The sequence below is a fragment of the Cololabis saira genome, chromosome 24 (genome assembly GCF_033807715.1).
Source record: "Cololabis saira isolate AMF1-May2022 chromosome 24, fColSai1.1, whole genome shotgun sequence".
NCBI classification, from domain to species: Eukaryota; Metazoa; Chordata; class Actinopteri; order Beloniformes; family Belonidae; genus Cololabis; species Cololabis saira.
The window spans coordinates 17,802,759-17,823,239 of NC_084610.1; the positions used below are offsets into that span (position 1 = coordinate 17,802,759).

Sequence of the window (20,481 nt, forward strand, 5' to 3'; positions counted from 1 at the left end):
TCTCCCTGGGTGCTTTCCCAGCCCTCATCACCCTCTCCGGTTACATCCATGTGGAAGTATCGTCTTACCGCAGCAGAGGAGGAACTGCTGCTTTCCTTGTTGGACACGGCGGCCTGATACATGGCCAGCCTCTCCTTCACCGACACCGGCTCCGCTTCCTGATCCTCGCCGCTGGGGGCCCTCTCCTCGGAACGTCCGGACCCGGGTCTGCTGGTGCTGCCTGCAGTTTCACACAAACACACAGGGGCCTACGTTAAGGCTGCTCATCGATGCATCCGAGACAGTTTAGTTTAGTTTATTTATTTTATTTCGAACATGTAAAAAAAAAAACAAGAAAAAGACAAGAAAACAAATACAGGTGGGCATTCCAAGAGGAAGTATAAACGTATTTATTCCCACCCCCTTTCCACAACTAAACATAAATTATATGTCTGTATTTATTTTTTATACTATGCACTAATTTGTATAAATATTAGGGCTGCACGATTCTGGACAAAATGAGAATCACGATTTTTAGGGCCCGAGCACCTTCAGTGCGAAGGCCCTATTGTATCTGTAGGAATTTTTTTTTTCTTTTTCTTTTTCTTTTTCTTTTTCTTTTTCTTTTTCTTCTGACAAAAGGAAGGCCTTTTTGCCCCCCTAAACGTGCCCAAAAAGTCACCAAATTTTGCATGCAAGTCAGGCCTGGTGAAAAATTTGATATTTAATGGTTTACATTAATGGGCGTGGCAAAATGGCTCAACAGCGCCCCCTTGAAAACTTTGTGCCTCAAGCCCCACGATACGGTTTGACGTACATGCACGAAAATCGGTACACACCTGTATCATGGGACAACTTAAAGAAAAGTCTCTTGGCGTCATGCCCGAAACCAAACAGGAAGTCGGCCATTTTGAATTAATCGTGTCACTTTGGTGCAATTTATGCCATTCCTTCGGCAGTTAATACGGCCCGAACCGTAACGTGCCCCCAAGTGTGTTATACATCAAAATGTGCGTCTCCATCCTGCGACAACACGCATTACTTTTCTCTTTCAAAAGCGTTACCGTGGCGACGCTAGACGCCAAAAAGCGCGCCCACCCTTCATCTGATTCGTTCAGACAGAAAAAACTTTGCGCCTCAAGCCCCATAATACGGTTTGACGTACATGAACGAAAATCGGTACACACCTGTATCATGTCGCAACTTAAAGAAAAGTCTCTTGGCGCTATGGCCGAAACCGAACAGGAAGTCGGCCATTTTGAACATTCTGAATTAATCACGTAATTTTGGAGCAATATATGCCATTCCTTCGAGAATTAATACGGCCCGAACCGTAACGTGCACCAAGGTGTGTTATACATCAAAATATGCGTCTCCATCCTGCGACTACGCGCATTACTTTTCTCTTTCAAAAGTGTTACCGTGGCGACGCTAGACGCCAACAAGCGCACCCCCCCTTCATCTGATTGGTCCATATTTGATAGTTCCCCAAAAGGCACCAAATTTGGCATGCAAGCCAGACTTGGCAATAAATTTGATATTTAATGGTTTGCATTAATGGGCGTGGCAAAATGGCTCAACAGCGCCCCCTAGAAAACTTTGTGCCTCAAGCCCCACAATACGGTTTGACGTACATGCGCGAAAATCGGTACACACCTGTATCATGGGACAACTTAAAGAAAAGTCTCTTGGCGTCATGCCCGAAACCAAACAGGAAGTCGGCCATTTTGAATTAATCGTGTCACTTTGGTGCAATTTATGCCATTCCTTCGGCAGTTAATACGGCCCGAACCGTAACGTGCCCCCAAGTGTGTTATACATCAAAATGTGCGTCTCCATCCTGCGACAACACGCATTACTTTTCTCTTTCAAAAGCGTTACCGTGGCGACGCTAGACGCCAAAAAGCGCGCCCACCCTTCATCTGATTCGTTCAGACAGAAAAAACTTTGCGCCTCAAGCCCCATAATACGGTTTGACGTACATGAACGAAAATCGGTACACACCTGTATCATGTCGCAACTTAAAGAAAAGTCTCCTGGCGCTATGGCCGAAACCGAACAGGAAGTCGGCCATTTTGAACATTCTGAATTAATCGCGTCATTTTGGAGCAATATATGCCATTCCTTCGAGAATTAATACGGCCCGAACCGTAACGTGCACCAAGGTGTGTTATACATCAAAATATGCGTCTCCATCCTGCGACTACGCGCATTACTTTTCTCTTTCAAAAGTGTTACCGTGGCGACGCTAGACGCCAACAAGCGCACCCCCCCTTCATCTGATTGGTCCATATTTGATAGTTCCCCAAAAGGCACCAAATTTGGCATGCAAGCCAGACTTGGCAATAAATTTGATATTTAATGGTTTGCATTAATGGGCGTGGCAAAATGGCTCAACAGCGCCCCCCGGAAAACTTTGTGCCTCAAGCCCCACAATACGGTTTGACGTACATGCACGAAAATCGGTACACACCTGTATCATGGCCCAACTTAAAGAAAAGTCTCTTGGAGCCATGGCCGAAACCGAACAGGATGTCGGCCATTTTGAATTAATTGTGTAATTTTGGCGCAATTTATGCCATTCCTTCGGCAATTAATACCGCCCAAACCGTAACGTGCACCCAGGTGTGTTATAGATCAAAATGTGCGTCTCCACCCAGCGACTACACGCATTACTTTTCTCTTTCAAAAGTGTTACCTTGGCGACGCTAGACGCCAAAAAGTGCGCCCACCCTTCATCTGATTGGTATCATGTCGCTACTTAAAGAAAAGTCTCTTGGCGCCTTGGCCGAAACCGAACAGGAAGTCGGCCATTTTGAACATTCTGAATTAATCGCGTAATTTTGGAGCAATATATGCCATTCCTTCGAGAATTAATACGGCCCTAACCGTATCGTGAACCCAGATGTGTTATACATTATACATATTACAGGCTTGGCGATACATTTGATATTTCATGGTTTGCATTAATGAGCGTGGCCTAACGGCTCAACAGCGCCCCCTAAAATACTATTCTCTGCCATAACTTTTGAATGGTTTGACATAGAGAGTTGTGGGTGGTGTCATGGGACTCGATATTGAGTCCTTGACCATAATTGGTGAAAATTAGCTCCGCCCCTTCTTCTGATTGGTTGTCCATATTTCCTGCTATAAATTTTGAATGTTTTGACATAGAGAGTCGTGGGTGATGTCACCTGAATCGGTATTGAGTCCTTGAGCTTCATTGGCCTGAATTAGCCCTGCCCCTTCTTCTGATTGGTTCTCCCTATTTTCTGTTATAACTTTTGAATGGTTTGACATAGAGAGTCGTGGGTGGTGTCATTGGACGCTGTATGGAGTCCTTGACCTTCTTTGGCCTGAATTTGCCCCGCCCCTTCTTCTGATTGGTTGTCCCGATTTTCTACTATAACCTTTGAATGGTTTGACATAGAGAGTCGTGGGTGGTGTCATCAGATTCTGTATGGAGTCCTTGACCTTCATTGGCCTGAATTAGCCCCGCCCCTTCTTCTGATTGGTTGTCCCGATTTTGTACTATAACTTTTGAATGGTGTGACATAGAGAGTCGTGGGTGGTGTCATCAGATTCTGTATGGAGTCCTTGACCTTCATTGGCCTGAATTAGCCCCGCCCATTCTTCTTTTTGGTTGTCCCTTTTTTCTGCTATAACTTTTGAATGGTTTGACATAGGAAGTCGTGGGTGGTGTCATTTCTGATATGCTTATGGGGGGCGGTGGCCGTGAGTGCGAGGGCCCGTTCATCGCTGCTTGCAGCTTTAATTTTGCTTAGAATTGAGATCACGATTCTCTCACGATTTTTTTCCAATATAAAATTTATTGCACTTATTACTTTAACTTTGCAACAGCTGAACAAAAATATAATAACAATAAACATCTCTTGTCTTCTTTACACAAAAAAAATATGATGGTGCCTGATAAAAGACTGGCATCAACTTTGTAACAGCTGACATTGAACATAAAAACAATAAACATCAAAAAAAACAAACAATTAAATCGTCGTCATTTGGAAATGAGATTGCGTTCAAGCATGAATCGAGATCGCGATTTTTTTAACGATTAATCGTGCAGCCCTAATAAATATATATCATTTTTACAAAAATAACCTGTTTAATACAAGATGTAAGCTCTATCATAAATATAATATAACTAGGATATAAATATAATACGTATATCTAAGTATATAAACATACAAAGACAACATGACAAAATAGCAGAACACACAACTGGTGATCTTTAAACACAGTCTTCACTTTTATACCTCAAATAAACCATTTCTTTATATTTCTTCTTAAATTGTTTTATGTTTGTACATTCTTCTAACTCCAAATTCAAACCATTCCGCAGTTTAATTACACAAACTGATACACAAAAACTTCTTTTTGTTGTACGCACGAATAAAGATTTGAAGTTTAGGTTTCCCCTTAAATTATAACCCCCTTCCCTCCCAATGAATAATTCCTGAATGTTATCCGGTAGCGAATTAGTTTTTGCTTTAAACATTACTTGTGAGATTGAAATGCCACTAGATCCATGAGTTGTATTACTTTAGACTGTAAGAATAGTGAGTTAGTGTGATCTCCATATCCAGCTTCATGAATGTATCGTATTGCTCTCTTTTGAAGTACGAATAATGAGTGTAACCTAGTTTTATAGTTATCTCCCCAAATTTCTGCACAGTAAGTGAAATATGGAAGAACTAGTGAACAGTAAAGAATGTGGACAAACATACATCAGTGTGTTTTCTCAAGAGAGCTTCTGATATTTGTATTCATTACTCTTTTAGTACAGCAGTAAAAGGGCAGTAAAAAGGAGAAAAACAGAAGAAGTGGTGCCGAGAGGAATCACTGATTTCAAATGTGGCACACCTGGTGAAAAAGAGGCGTGGCTTAAGTGTAGTGGCCCCGCCCCCTAAAACTGCCTGTTTTGAACAGACCTTTAAAGAAAAATGAATTTTATAATGTATTCCTGTGTTATTTTTATCAAAATATGTGACATGTCAGGGAGCTAACCACTGGCATGTTTCCTGTGAATGTCCAGAGATACAACCCTTTTGGAAAGAGCTTCACAGGACACTGAAACGTATATTCAATGCTGATCTGACTTACGAGTTCTCTATACTTTATTTGGGAAGGACTGATTTCCTGATAGGACGGCCAGATGAATATCTATTTGGCATTTTGAGGACAGGAGTGGATAAACTTAGTTAATGAAATATATATGATGAAAAAGATTACATTTAGCCTCCGTCTCCAGAAAGATTTGTTTGTAAAATTGTGGACGAAATGGATTGTATATGTGAAGCCTTTGCGCCCAGAATTTGTGAAGGTATTGAATAGATAAAACTTGTTTTGTTTTTCTCCTCATTCCCCCTCACATTCTTACGACGGAGTATTAGGGCCAAACAAAAAAAGGAAATTACGAGAATAAAGTCATAATGTAATGAGAATAAAGTTGTAAAATTATGAGAATAAAGTCATAATATTACGAGAATAAAGTTGTAATATATTATAAATATATAAATATAACTTCACAAGATGCTCAATATTCTTCATTTTAACACAGGGAGAAGAAGCTCTTCCTGTTAGAGTTCTCATAAATTACCACTTTATTTTCATAATATTATGACTTTATTCTCATAAATTACCACTTTATTCATTACGACTTTATTCTCGTAATGTCACAACTTTATTCTCGGAATTTTACGACTTTATTCTCTGAATTTTACGACTTTATTCTCGTAATATTATGACTTTATTCTCATAATATTATGACTTTATTCTCATAATATTACGACTTTATTCTATTACGACTTTATTCTCGCAACATTACAACTTTATTCTCGTAATGTTACGACTTTATTCTCGTAATTTTACGACTTTATTCTCATAATATTACGACTTTATTCTCATAATATTATGACTTTATTCTATTACGACTTTATTCTCACAACATTACAACTTTATTCTCGTAATTTTACGCCTTTATTCTCATTATATTATGACTTTATTCTCGTAATTTCCCATTTTTTTTGTCTTAGTTTGGCCCTAATACTCCGTCGTACATTCTTGAATGATCTGAAGACAGAACTAATACTATCATATCATTATCCTTATTATTATCTCATTCTCCACCCAACTGAGAATCATGCTCTTTTTCTTCTGTATGGAGGTTTTATGTTTATAGTCTGTCTCTCCCAGATTGTATAGAGTTCTTTGTGGTTTTTGTTTTCTCTTTCTTTCTGCATCTGCAGAGCTCTAGATGCTTTTAACCAAGAAGTAGCCAGAAGCACACGAGCTCTAACAAACAGTATCATCAACCATTAAGCAGTTTCTTGAATTTGTGCAGTACATCCCAGTGGGCAACCAATTAGGGAGCACAATTGATTTTTACATCTGACTTTTCTGCGCTTCAAAGGATTATTAAACGAAAGAGAAGGCTTTGTTGAGGCTCAACAAACACCCACATTGGACCTTTTAGCTCTTGGCATGTTTCTCTCTCTGGGCAACAACACCGTGGGAGGAGAAAGACCCGAAATAGAAATTATTTTCCTTTATAATGTGCCCATGGTGTCACCTTCTGGCATCTGAAATCCTCCTCATTGTTAGGTTTTGGTTGGTAAAACATGACTGCAGTCAAACTGTCCCATCAGGATTGTGAAGTGTACGTAAGTCTGGCCATGCAGGTTATGTTTATGTGCAACATGTTCTCATGCTCACTTCCAATTTGAATCTTAGCACTTCTCCTTGTTATACTCCTTGTTATACTTTCTGACCCACACAAAAAGACTCTTCTTGAATTAAAAAAAAACAAAACATTTAAGTCATTCGAGGCATTCGATCCCAACTAGGAGTTCTCCCAAAAAAGGACACTGTTATTCTGTCACTTTACTTGTAAACCTATATGTCTGTTATTCTGCTTATGGTGTCATAAAATATGTACTTGGTCTACAAGATTATGATGACTTTGGTGTTTCATGAAGATTTTAATCGGACAAATGAACCCAAAAGTGAGTCGAAAGACAATGACGACACAACACAGCCTGTCTATATGACTTCAATGTTTCATTTTTGAATATATCAAATAGTTTGCACTTATAAATCATGCAATATTGAAATATAAGCATATTTGAAATGAAAATTAAAACTATGTAAGCATTGACTGTATATATACACATACATATAATAATATATATATAATAATATATATATATATATATATATATATATATGTATATATATATATATATATATATATATATATGTATATATATATATATATATGATATATATATATATTATATAATAATAATATATTAATATATTATAATATATAAATAAATATATATATATATATATATATATATATATATATATATATATATTCATTTAATTTTGTTTAATCTAACCTTTTGTTTTCCTTTGTGGACAATGACAATCAAAAGGGAGAAAACTGGGGGAAATAATAATAATCATTGTAAAAATTACAATTTTGTTTTCAAAAATTTGACCAAAATTGCTTCACAATTCACACAAAAGTAGGCCCAGATTCAACTGTGAATTTATTTAGGACGTGTTAAGAAAAGAAACTCTTTCCTCTACATCTGGTGCCAAGGAGGATGTACTGTCTGACAAAAAAAAAAAAGTACCACATAAATAAAAAAAACGTATCAATACACCTCCTTTTTTCCGAAATGTATTCCTCCCTCTAAGGAACTCTGTTGCATGCTGTATGAAATATGTTCATCTAAGATGGAGTTTAAGAGTGCCATAAAGCCATCAACGGTTTATGAGACCTCTGCTCAAAGTATACCTTACAGAGAGCAATAAACTACAACTTAATGGGACAAACTGCAGGAATGTCTTTTTCTTTTATTAGTAGTTGAATTAAGAAGATCGCTAACTGCTAGCAGCTTCAAACCCAGCAGCAGATCACCAGCGACGTCACAAATCCCCAGGAACAACTGTCTCTTCGTTATGTTTTCCTGAAGACACATAAAAGAATCTTGTGGCGCCACAAGCCTCAACTAAAGTACCATGTGACAAAAGCGTCTTCTCATCCCACTATTTTTAGCTTTTTCGCTACGTTTGGCATGTTAGCGTGAGCAATGACCCGCTGCGGGGGTGGGGGGGTGGTGCAACATCCACTACTTCCTATAAATATGGGCAAGAAATCCTATACCTGAGGCTGAGGTGTATTCTAATACCAGCGTGGTGACAGGCGCACAAGGGTAATTCCCTTATTTATCACCTGAGATAAACGTTGGCGTCATGATCTGAAGCCGTCGCAGAGTCGGTGCCATGAGAGGTTTGATCCCCGAGTGCGATGACAACAGCTCTTTTGATATCTCTGGCTTTTTGGGAAGTCATATGCAAAGCTGCCATAGCATAGGAGTGAGGTAAGCGGGGCTTCAGGGAGGGGGTGGGGGGTTGACTGAAAGAAAAAAAATAAACCAAGCCTTTTTATAAACCGGCCCCATCTGCAGCGTCATGTTCCCCTGTAACAGGGAGCTTAATGGGGTGGAAGTGTGTGTAGCGGTGTATGTGTGTGCCAGAGGGGGAGGAAATGTGTGCACTCAAAATTCAAAAACTGAACTCTTTTCAGAATCTCCCTTCGCTAATTAATTCTGGCACCAACGGATGTTTAATTAGCAACAATAATAGCTCTCAAACAGTATCTTATTGCTGAAGATTTTCCATCATAATGAGGCCAAAGTTTCTCTTGTGTGGGTTGATAAGACATAAAACTTCCGTAGGGGGTGCCAACTATTTACCACCACAAAGACTATTTTCTATTTACTTTTCCTGATCTCAGAGTTTAAGGGATGACAGGGACTGGGAGGTGGTGGAAGTGGCACAGCTAGTGTATTCTGTATTTGACCTGGTCTTTGTACGTTTTGACCGTATAGAAACGTAATTCTCGTCAGTTGTGTGAAATAAGACCTGGAAACAGGCATTGTGGCATTCACTGTCGACGCTTTATACTGACACTTTATATTTATACCACTACAGTCACTCTATTTCTGTTTATACATTTTATCTGTCATCTGTCATCCTACGTCACTTTTTGTAAAGACTCATATCCGGCACTTTAAAACCTCATATTGTACATTTCTGTTTATTTCTGTTTATACATTTTACATTTTATTTTATTCTATCTCTTATTTTATCTCTATATATTTGTTTGTTTTTATATTTTTATTTTTATTGTATTGCAACAATCACCACAACAAATTCCTTGTGTGTGTCACTTGGCAATAAACCCCTTTCTGATTCTGATTCTGATTCTATTTTACATTTTTTGATATTTTTATATTTTATAGCCTATATTCTTTGTACATACGAGACATGCCTTATTTATCTGCCTTCATTTTATTTTATTATTCTATTCGGTACTTTCAACGTCTTGCCGCTTAGTTGTTCTTGCAATTGGCCCTCTGGGATAAATAAAGTTTTTCTGAATCTGAATCTGAATAGAATTGTCAAATTGGTAAAATGGAAAATGGTCAATTTTATTGTAAATTGGTTTAATTCACCGTACAAATTGTTACAGATTACTTTTGTACTGTATTTGACCCGGTCTTTGTACGTTTGGTCCGTATAGAAACGTAATTCTTGCCATTGCAAGAATGACATGTGTAGCCTACCTGCTGTACAAAGATAGCCCTTACTTTTTAACAACTTTCTATTATTTTACCTATTTTCTTCTCATTTTATTTCATTTTATTTGTTATTTATCTGTTTTAATTGTGTCTTGCTGCTTTTAATGTGTTGAATTGTGCTATACAAATAAACTTGCCTTGCCTAGTGACAAGGTGAGCTAGCCCGGCCATGCTGCTAGCACGACTCAGCGCTATATTGAGCAGAGGGTCGCTGACTTCCTTCCCTCTCTACTCCCACCTACTCTACAGCAACGCAAGCTAGGAAGCATGGAGTGTTAGGCAAGGAAACCAAAGAGGAAAGACGCGAGAGACCAAAAACCAGAGAGTTGTTTCAGTGTTTTAGGGTGTGAGTAGAGGCGCTGTGGCTTCATTGCTCAAAGCAAATTCAAAGACCATCCATCCATGTCCCCAAATCACAGATGTGTCACCTCCTCTCTGCACCTCCCTTCGCAGCAAAAGCCTTAAGCCACCCAATTTTCTTTGCAGTACTTATATACCAAAGCTTGAGCCTGCTGAGATTTGACAGAAGAGCCAAAAACGAGCTACACTAATTGAAATGTCAGCCGTGGAGGGCGATTTTCTTCCTCACCGTCAAAGTAAAACAGGCTCAATAATTAAGCTGTCAAATCTATCACAATAACTTCTTTACAAGGAGAGTGGATTGCCCTCGAGCACTTCCTTGTGCTAAGCTAAGCACTTTGTCTCCGATTTGCTTTGCTTCCATAATATTCCGGATCAGACGGCTGCTGGTGATGTGCGAAAACAGGAAGGGCCCATGCATGTTTAATGAAAATGCACACATTCATGCCTCATTCTCATCTCAGCTCCATTATCAGACCAAATATAATTAACTACGGCCAATACGGCCCTTCAGATGGGGCTGTGGTGGACATTCACTTTAAAAGAGTCGCAGTAACAGTAGATTTTGGAGTATTAGAGCCAACTGTGACACGCATGGCTTACCTTCTGTATAGGTTGTTCTTTAGGTCAAACAATCATAGAATCCAACAGGAACAGAAAAGGGCTTTGGGATTTCCAGAAAAATAAAAATAGTTTTAGTCACTCAACCCAACAGAGAAAAGCTCGCCCTGGACAGACAGTGCGGCTTGGAGACCAGCTCCAGCAGTGTGGCCCCGGCATCCAGTGACAGCTGATTTTATTTTAGAAGTCCCCTTCGTGAAAAAAAAGAAGTGGGATGGACTTCAGGGAGAGGGTGAGTGGAGGTGGGCTGTCTTTTTTTAGTGTTGAGTATAGAGGTACCCCACATTCCCTCAACCTTATGTCACAGGAGACTCATGGACACAGAGAACTAGAAGACACACATGCACCAGTGGCGCCACTAGGGGGGGGGGCAGGGGTGGCCACGGCCCCCCCTATAAATTTGCTGGCCACCCCACTGGCCTCAATAAAAAAAAAAACACTTGCCGGTCACATAGATTCTATCGTCAGTTATGCATTTCATCCCAAATCATTTGGGCCAAATGCATATCAGTCGGCGTTTCTTTAAGTATTTCTGAGCCTAATAATAATAAATTAAAAAAAAAAAAATATAAAAAAAAAAAAAAATATATATATATATATATATATATATATATATATATATATATATATATATATATATATGTATATATATATATATATATATATATATATATATGAATAAAATAAATAAATATGATATATTAAAATATATATTATATATTACAAATGCTTAATATATATGCCTTAGGTTTTTACCAACATGGTATTAACCATTAAAATATATGCAAGTTAGAAAGTAAAAAAAAAAAAAAGTATTTCTGAGCCTGTATACTACAGCAGTATAATAAAATCCTGTAATGATGGCTTTTAGTTTTGGTGTCCACCCCAAGAATTTAAGTGGCCCCATCTGGCCCCCCCTAAGAAACATTTTTGGAGGCGCCCCTGACATACACAGAGTATATATTTCATTTACACAAGAGATAAAAGGACAAGGCAGCCGAAATGTTGCTGGGTACAACCTGTACGCAAGTACAGATCAGTGATACTGTTATAAGTAACGGGCTCAAAGTCATTAAAACTCTTTTAATTAAAACTTATTTAAGCTCTGAGAGGCTAGCTTACAGGGAGGAAGAATAACCAGTTTTTTTTTACAAAAGTATAATGAGAAAAACTGTTTTAGGCATATCACAGGTTAGGTTTAATTAAACGCAAGCTACAAAATAAGGTCATACATTTAGAATATGTGTAGATCTATTCTCTGTGCTGACTCACACTGCTGCAAAGTCCCAATGAAGCTGCTCTGACTCATATTTTTTACTACTTTGATCCAAAGTGACTCATAAAGATGTTGATTTAAAGATAATTACTCAGATAAAAATCCCATATATAAACATATACTACATATACAGATACACACATTGACCATCCACATTCTTCAGTATGTGAGCAGTGATTTCAGCGTTTCAGGTATATTAACGTCCACAAAGATGACCTGGACAGAAGTTAGGAGCGACGGAACAGCTTGTTAGCGCACTACAAGCACAAACCATGGTATGTGTGAGCAGTAGTCGAGTTGTAAAAAAAAAATCAGGGGGGATGGTGGATTGTATCATATGGGGACAGATAATTTGTGCTGATTACAAATAATATAATATATTACAAATAATAGCAGTGACCAAAACACCTGCAGAAATACTGCAGGAATGACATAGCAGCAGTTAAATGCAGCCTTCTGTAAGCTTTAAATATCCACTGGGCTTACATCAAATACATCAAAACACAACAATAAAAAACACTTTTCTGAACTTATCAATATGACTCTGTCCTTCACAGGATAAGTAAAATGGATCACTGCAAAAACTCAAAATCTTAACAAGAATATTTGTCTTATTTCTAGTTAAAATGTCTCATTTTAGTAAAAAAATCTCATTACACTTAAAACAAGACTCATCATTGGAAAAAACTACAATTTTCACCTGTTTCAAGTAGATTTTCACTTGAAATAAGTAGAAAAATCTGCCAGTGGAACAAGATTTTTTTGCTTGTAATAAGAAGATAAATCTTGTCCCACTGGCAGATTTTCCTACTTATTTCAAGTGAAAGTTTACTTGAAACAGGTGAAAATTGTCAAATAAGTTATTTTTCTGGTGTTATTTTTCTGGTGATGACTCTAAATGTTGAAATAGCAGTAAAACCACATTCATTGATGAAATGACATAAGGGATGGAAAAGGGGGATGGCAGTTTTACAGGGGGGATGATTTGGACCGTTTTTATTTCAGGGGGGGATGCCATCCCCCCTCATCCCCCCTCATCCCCCCTCAACTCCAGTACTGTGAGTGAGCCAGAAACTGTTGTGTAACGGACGGAGGGTTCGTGACATTATCCACTGGCTTGTGGATGACCGTTTTGATGCTTTGAGCATTAAGTATTTGAACAGTGGACTAAAACAAAATCAACTGACCAGGTGAGGCCAAGTCCCACATTAGTTCAGGATAAAATCAAGGCAAGGCAAGTTTATTTGTATAGCACATGCTATGATAACTTGATAAACTTCACATAGCTGTTGAAGTTCAGGTCTGAGTCAGTAATTACACCAAGTAGGAATGGGATCCTGTTTTTGGGCTGGAGATGCTTGAATGACCCTAAATTTGTCTCCAGTGTTTGTTTTTTTTTCCACCAACTGCCAAAACTGCAAAACTGGCCCCAGCTGAAAGATATTGCACTAAATATCAGCATTGCTGATTATTCTTTGCAGAAACGGCCAACGGACGTCACACGGCCACCGCCGACAGCCTGGCGGGACTAGCTGCCCTCAAAATGAAACCTGGTGGAGGATTTCTTAAATAATGGATGCTTTTGACCCAAGTAGACAGAATAACTCTTCCAAGGAAGGCATTGGTCGTCTGTGTGTTACATTTTACTCATTTATAAAGGACATTTTCATGACTTTTAGAGAAATACTTAAAAAAAGACCTTCTCTTTTGATAATAAAAGCATCAAACTAGGTTCCGTGTGTTGAAATCCACTATCTTATGGGTCCAAGATACACACCGTAAACAGGTTAAATGCTTGCTTAAACTCTTCAGCCTTGGAACATTTTCAATGCGCTGAATGGAAACGCTCTGTAAACATGACTGGTGAGAATCTCTCGAGGTAAAACCTTTGTTCGCTCTCAAAACTGCCTTTTGCCCGCCATCAAGACATCTTTAAACCTTTTTTTTCAGGGACAGCTCCTCGGAGAGACAGAAAGATATTTCAACTAACGCAATGGGAGGGGAAGCAATTCAAGGCCTGCTGTGCAAAAACCCAAAAGGTTAGACCATACAAAAAGAAAATAAAAAAATCTGAACCCCATGAAAACCATCAGTTTCTTTCCTTCTATTTCATCATGCCTTGCTCCCTCTGTTTGTTTATTATTGGACACTGCACTGAACCAAAGGGAACAGCACCCCTAGGCCCAAAGCCTTTGTTTCTGACTTTTTGTGCTTAAATCTATCTTGACAATAAGAGAGAAACTTTAGTTCCTACATTCCTGCACCAATAATACCATGTCTATTCTTTCTAAACAATGAAGTGTTAACATGCCTGTTTACCGTTCTCTAAACGAGAAGGTGTTTTCCAGGTGCCACCCAATAAGGAACCTGTGGCAGCAAAAAAAACAAACTAGAGAAAAGCTGGCTTATCAGGCTTGTGAGAAGCTGCACTCTGCTGATAATCCCTCTGAAATTGCACATGGATTTCCTGTTCCTGGAGTAGAAAATAAACACACTCTCAGAGAAAACCTACTGAAGAGGCCTGCGACTGCATCCGAACCAAATCTGGACTCCACACTGGACACACTCCAACATAGAGATCCAGGTGTGAATAAGATTTGATGTCATTTGTGTACAGTAAGTGAGCTGGCAATAAAACCAATATTGACTATTCTAACAGCATTCTGCATCAAGGCAGCGCTCATCAGCGCTGAGAAAACAACGTCAAGACTGTCTCAATGCCGGTTTTCAGCTCTGTGCGATTGGATGAAACCACTGAGGATAAATTATAGTGTTTGGATCAAACAGATGTTTTATTTTCTTTTACAAAAGCAAATTTCAAGACAGCTCAGCAACTGCTTCTAAGTGGCTTATTGGCATCACCTGCATCCCACTAGGGGAGTTTTTACCTGCCATTGTTTATGTAATAACTGCTCGGGGGTCATGTTCTGGGTATGGGTCTCTGGAAAGCAACTTTTGTTATATTAGACGCTATATAAATAAAATTGAATTGAATTGAATTGAATCCAGCCCACGGGTCGGCAACCCAAAATGTTGAAAGAGCCATATTGGACTAAAAACACAAAAAACAAATATGTCTGGACTGGAGCCACAAAAAAATAAGTCTTGTATAAGCCTTAGAATGAAGACAACACATGCTGCATGTATCTATATTAGTTAGAACTGGGGGAAGATTTTATTTTTTTCATTATGCACTTCGAGAAAAAAGTCGAAATGTTGAGAAAAAAGTCGAAATGTCGAAATTAATGTTGAAGTACAATCTCGAGAAAAAAGTTGAAATGTTGAGAAAAAAGTCGAAATGTCCAGAAAAAAGTCAAAATTTTGAGAAAAAAGTCTAAATGTCGAGATTAAAAAGGAAAGGAAAAAGGAAGAAAAAAGAGAAAAAAAGGAAAAAAGGAAAAAAGGGAAAAAAGAAGAAAAAAAGGAAAAAAGGAAAAAAAGGGAAAAAAAGGAAAAAGAAAAAGAGAAGAAAAAAGGAAAAAAAGAAAAAAAAGAAGAAAAAAAAGGAAAAAAAAGGCCAAACATTTTTGAAAAAGCTCCAGGAGCCATTAGGGCGGCGCTAAAGAGCCACACGCGGCTCTAGAGCCGCGGGTTGCCGACCCCTGATCCAGCGCACCTGGACCTCAATATGTCTGCTGGTTGAGGAACACTTTTAGCCACTTTAAAAGCAGGCCTTGTTCCACATCACTTCTGTGACGTGGAACTAAAATGTTTAACTCTAAAAGCAACTAAACTACTAATTCAGGCCATAATTATATCAAATCTTGACTATTGCCCGGCAATTTGGTCAAATGCAACTGCAGATATGATTGCAAAACTACAAAAAAAATACAAAACAGGGCTGCACGCATTGTTCTTAGTTGTAACTGAACGACAAGCGTTATTAAAGTGGTTAATGGTTAGTGACAGATTACTTTCCTCATTATTATCTTTTATTAGAAATATGTCCATAAAAAAGACTCCTCAGGTATTATACCAGGAGGATGTTACAGCTCTGACTATCATAAATATTTCACCAGACATTCAACTGGAGGATATTTTGCTGCCAAATCTGAATTCTAATCCTGGTAAAAGGACTGTTGTGTACAGGACCATGTATGAGTGGAATTCATTTCCCAAACACATCACACAAACAAACAGCATAAGAACATTCAAATTATTAGTTACCGGTAAGCAACATCTTTTGAATCAGTATAAGTAACAATTATAGAACATTGAAACAGAGATCACTTAAACAAGCAGCTGCTGGGACTGATTGTCTGACATGCTGGAAGTGGAAACATAGTTGGTTATGACTGTTGTTGAATGTATTTTTTTCTTTCTTTCTTTCTGTATTAGACTAGTTTTGAAGTTCTACACTACAAATTAAATGAAATTGTGGGCTCCTTTTCAGACTTTTTGACGACCTCAGATGAATCCTTAACTGTGCAGTGTTTTTGTTTTGTGTTATGTTCTCATTTCGCTGTCTTCATTTTGTGGAATGTCTCTGCTTTTAAAGTATTTTTAATTTGATATTCTCTTTATCTAGTGGGAATTTATTTGGTTTGCTTTTATTATGTTATGTTTAGTACTGTATTATTTTAAAATGCTGGCGGACCTCAGGAAGAATAGCTGCAGTCATGCTGTAGCTAATGGAAATCTGCTTGGTTCCTCCTCAGCCATTAGCTCAGGGGTCGGCAACCTGCGGCTCCAGAGCCGCATGCGGCTCTTTAGCGCCGCCCTAGTGGCTCCTGGAGCTTTTTCAAAAATGTTTGACCTTTTTTTTCCTTTTTTTGTTTTTTGTTTTTCTTTTTTTTCAATTTTTCTTCTTTTTTTCCTTTTTTTCTCTTTTTTTCTTCCTTTTTTCTTTCCTTTTTAATCTCAACATTTCAACTTTTTACTTGACATTTTGACTGTTTTCTCGAGATTGTACTTCAACATTAATCTCCACATTTCGACTTTTTTCTTGAAATTTTGACTTTTTCTCAACATTTAGACTTTTTTCTCGATATTTCGCCTTTCGCCATTTGCCTTCATTATGAGGCTTATACAAGACTTTTCATTTTTTGTGGCTCAGACATATTTGTTTTTTGTGTTTTTGGTCCGATATGGCTCTTTCAACATTTTGGGTTGCAGACCCCTGCATTAGCTGTTCTGGACGTCCCCCTGCTTCCCCCGGTGCTGCCTTCAGGGACCGCTAACACAAACTTATGTTGGATTAATTCTTTTTTACTTTCTATATCCCATCAATGTTTTCTGATTTAGCGGTATATATGTCCGCGAACATTACTGTGTTTAACTTAGGAGTTTTCCATTGACGCTTACGTTAATATTGTCTGGCAAACAAGTTTATTTATCTAAAAACAGTTCAAACAAAAGACAAATGGCCGGTCAGGAATTGCATGGCAGATTTGCCAGGACCAGCTTTTTTGTCGGCTAATCTAAAAGGCTTCACATATCCTAACATCATGCTAAATTAATCTTAAACTAACAAATCCTAAAGCGTCATTCTTTTCTCTCACACTGGTGTGCTTGCTTATCCAAAATCACTAGATAATTTGTACAATAAAAAAAGCAACTAAACTATTCACAGAATGACATTTTTGACATTCATTGAAATGGTTGGTCTCAATCTTTTTTTTTTTCAATTCTCTTTAATTAAGATTTTATGTGGTTGCCATGCTCATTAACATAACGTTCCACCGACTATATACTGGTCATTGCACTGTATTTTTATACAATTAAAGAATATAACTCCCTAAAACAGAAATGCTGGTGCACCTTCATGATACAGATATGTATAAATACCCACATACAGTACAAATTAGGAATGGGTGATATTTTACTGTTCACGATATACCGTCACAAAAATTCCCCAGTGTAAGAATTTGTCATCTCGCGGTAAAAACGATAAATTCCCTTTGATGAAGAAAGAAAGAAAGAAAGAAAGAAAGAAAGAAAGAAAGAAAGAAGCCTGAAAGAAAGAAAGAAAGAAAGAAAGAAAGAAAGAAAGAAAGAAAGAAAGAAAGAAAGAAAGAAAGAAAGAAAGAAAGAAGCCTGAAAGAAAGAAAGAAAGAAAGAAAAGAAAGAAAGAAAGAAAGAAAGAAAGAAAGAAAGAAAGAAAGAAAGAAAGAAAGAAAGAAAGAAAGAAAGAAAGAAAGAAAGGAAAGAAAGAAAGAAAGAAAGAAAGAAAGAAAGAAAGAAAGGAGCCAGAAAGAAAGAAAGAAAGAAAGAAAGAAAGGAGCCAGAAAGAAAGAAAGAAAGAAAGGAGCCAGAAAGAAAGAAAGAAAGAAAGAAAGAAAGGAGCCAGAAAGAAAGACAGAAAGAAAGAAAGAAAGAAAGAAAGATATGAGCCAGAAAGAAAGAAAGAAAGAAAGAAAGAAAGAATATGAGCCTGAAAGAAAGAAAGAAAGAAAGAAAGAAAGAAAGAAAGAAAGAAAGAAAGAAAGAAAGAAAGAAAGAATATGAGCCAGAAAGAAAGAAAGAAAGAAAGAAAGAAAGAAAGAAAGAATATGAGCCTGAAATAAAGAAAGAAAGAAAGAAAGAAAGAAAGAATATGAGCCAGAAAGAAAGAAAGAAAGAAAGAAAGAATATGAGCCAGAAAGAAAGAAAGAAAGAAAGAAAGAAAGAATATGAGCCAGAAAGAAAGAAAGAAAGAAAGAAAGAATATGAGCCTGAAAGAAAGAAAGAAAGAAAGAAAGAAAGAAAGAATATGAGCCAGAAAGAAAGAAAGAAAGAAAGAAAGAAAGGAGCCAGAAAGAAAGAAAGAAAGAAAGAAAGAAAGAAAGAAAGAAAGAAAGGAGCCTGAAAGAAAGAAAGAAAGAAAGAAATGAGCCAGAAAGAAAGAAGGAAAGAAAGAAAGAAAGAAAGAATATGAGCCTGAAAGAAAGAAAGAAAGAAAGAAAGAAAGAAAGAAAGAAAGAAAGAAAGAAAGAAAGAAAGAAAGAAAGAAAGAAAGAAAGAAAGAAAGAAAGAAAGAAAGAAAGAAAGAAAGAAAGAAAGAAAGAAAGAAAGAAAGAAAGATATGAGCCAGAAAGAAAGAAAGAAAGAAAGAAAGAAAGAATATGAGCCTGAAAGAAAGAAAGAAAGAAAGAAAGAAAGAAAGAAAGAAAGAAAGAAAGAAAGAAAGAAAGAAAGAAAGAATATGAGCCAGAAAGAAAGAAAGAAAGAAAGAAAGAAAGAAAGAAAGAAAGAATATGAGCCTGAAAGAAAGAAAGAAAGAAAGAATATGAGCCAGAAAGAAAGAAAGAAAGAAAGAAAGAATATGAGCCAGAAAGAAAGAAAGAAAGAAAGAAAGAAAGAAAGAATATGAGCCAGAAAGAAAGAAAGAAAGAAAGAAAGAATATGAGCCTGAAAGAAAGAAAGAAAGAAAGAAAGAAAGAAAGAATATGAGCCAGAAAGAAAGAAAGAAAGAAAGAAAGAAAGGAGCCAGAAAGAAAGAAAGAAAGAAAGAAAGAAAGGAGCCAGAAAGAAAGAAAGAAAGAAAGAAAGAAAGAAAGAAAGAAAGAAAGAAAGAAAGAAATGAGCCAGAAAGAAAGAAGGAAAGAAAGAAAGAATATGAGCCTGAAAGAAAGAAAGAAAGAAAGAAAGAAAGAAAGAAAGAAAGAAAGAAAGAAAGAAAGAAAGAAAGAAAGAAAGAAAGAAAGAAAGAAAGAAAGAAAGAAAGAAAGAAAGAAAGAAAGAAAGAAAGAACGAAAGAAAAAGGTGGAGTTGAATTGGTATTTTTTTTCCATACCGCCCATCCCTAGTACAAATACATACATATGTATACAGCTACATAGAAAAGTATGAGATAGGGGACATATAACTAAGGATGTTCTCTTGGTTCAGAAGCTGATTTTGTTTTAGTCTTATGCTAAGTGTAATTCTTTCCATCTTATAAATGTCATAAACAATGTCCATCCCCCTCATCTACCTTAGGGCTTTTCTAGTTTTAGCAACTTCCTTGTAATGGCTTTCTTACAGGCCGCCCTGAGAGTAGATACTCATCATCTAAGGAAAAGTTATCTGGAGGCAGAGCTCCCAGGAATGGATAAACAAACTTAAATGGAATATTTCTTTCAAAATTTGATAGATTTCCTGCCAAAAAGGTAACACTACTGGACAGACCAAGGATTTGCCTCCAGGGATCCACATTGCATCCAACATCCTGATGAGTTGGAGTAATGTCTTTTTTGAGCTGTTATGAAGAATGTGAGAAGGCTTTTCCAGCAGAACTCTCTCTAAAGTTTTCCATTTTAACTGTTCCCAGTCTTCTGCATTCAGAACTATGTTCACTCCCTTCTTCCATTTTGGTTTTACCTTTAATGAGTTACCTTATGTTTGTTGTAAGACCTTATAAAGTTTTGAGATGTTTTTTTGGATTCTTTTTTAAGTAAGAAAACAATCTACCTCTTGTGTAATCAGGGAGCACTCGTAAATATTATTAGAGTTTACATGGAAGGGTTGTTTTATTCATAATATTCTTTAAAACAGGTGTTTTAAACTTGATGAGTTATAAATATAACAGTTTTCTTAATTGATGGGAATGTTTGCATAGTTCAGTGGGAAAAGATGAAGAGAGTTTGATTAGCCAACAAACTCTCTTCAAGC

The 20,481-nt window shown here is 37.2% G+C and overlaps 1 protein-coding gene across 2 annotated transcripts in view; it reads right to left on the minus strand.

Annotated features, from left to right (window-relative positions):
- The window catches only part of xirp2a (xin actin binding repeat containing 2a), a 118,847-nt gene that overhangs the window by 35,224 nt on the left and 63,142 nt on the right, over window positions 1-20,481 (minus strand). The window contains exons 1-2 of one of the 2 annotated variants that reach the window (XM_061716164.1): window positions 10,617-10,766; window positions 69-220 (exon numbers count right to left, since the gene is read on the minus strand). In XM_061716164.1, coding sequence (XP_061572148.1) covers window positions 69-122 — 54 coding nt within the window. In that variant the 5' untranslated portion in view covers window positions 123-220; window positions 10,617-10,766. Of the gene's footprint in view, window positions 1-68; window positions 221-10,616; window positions 10,767-20,481 lie in introns of those variants that run through there. The other variant, XM_061716163.1, reaches the window with a different exon arrangement.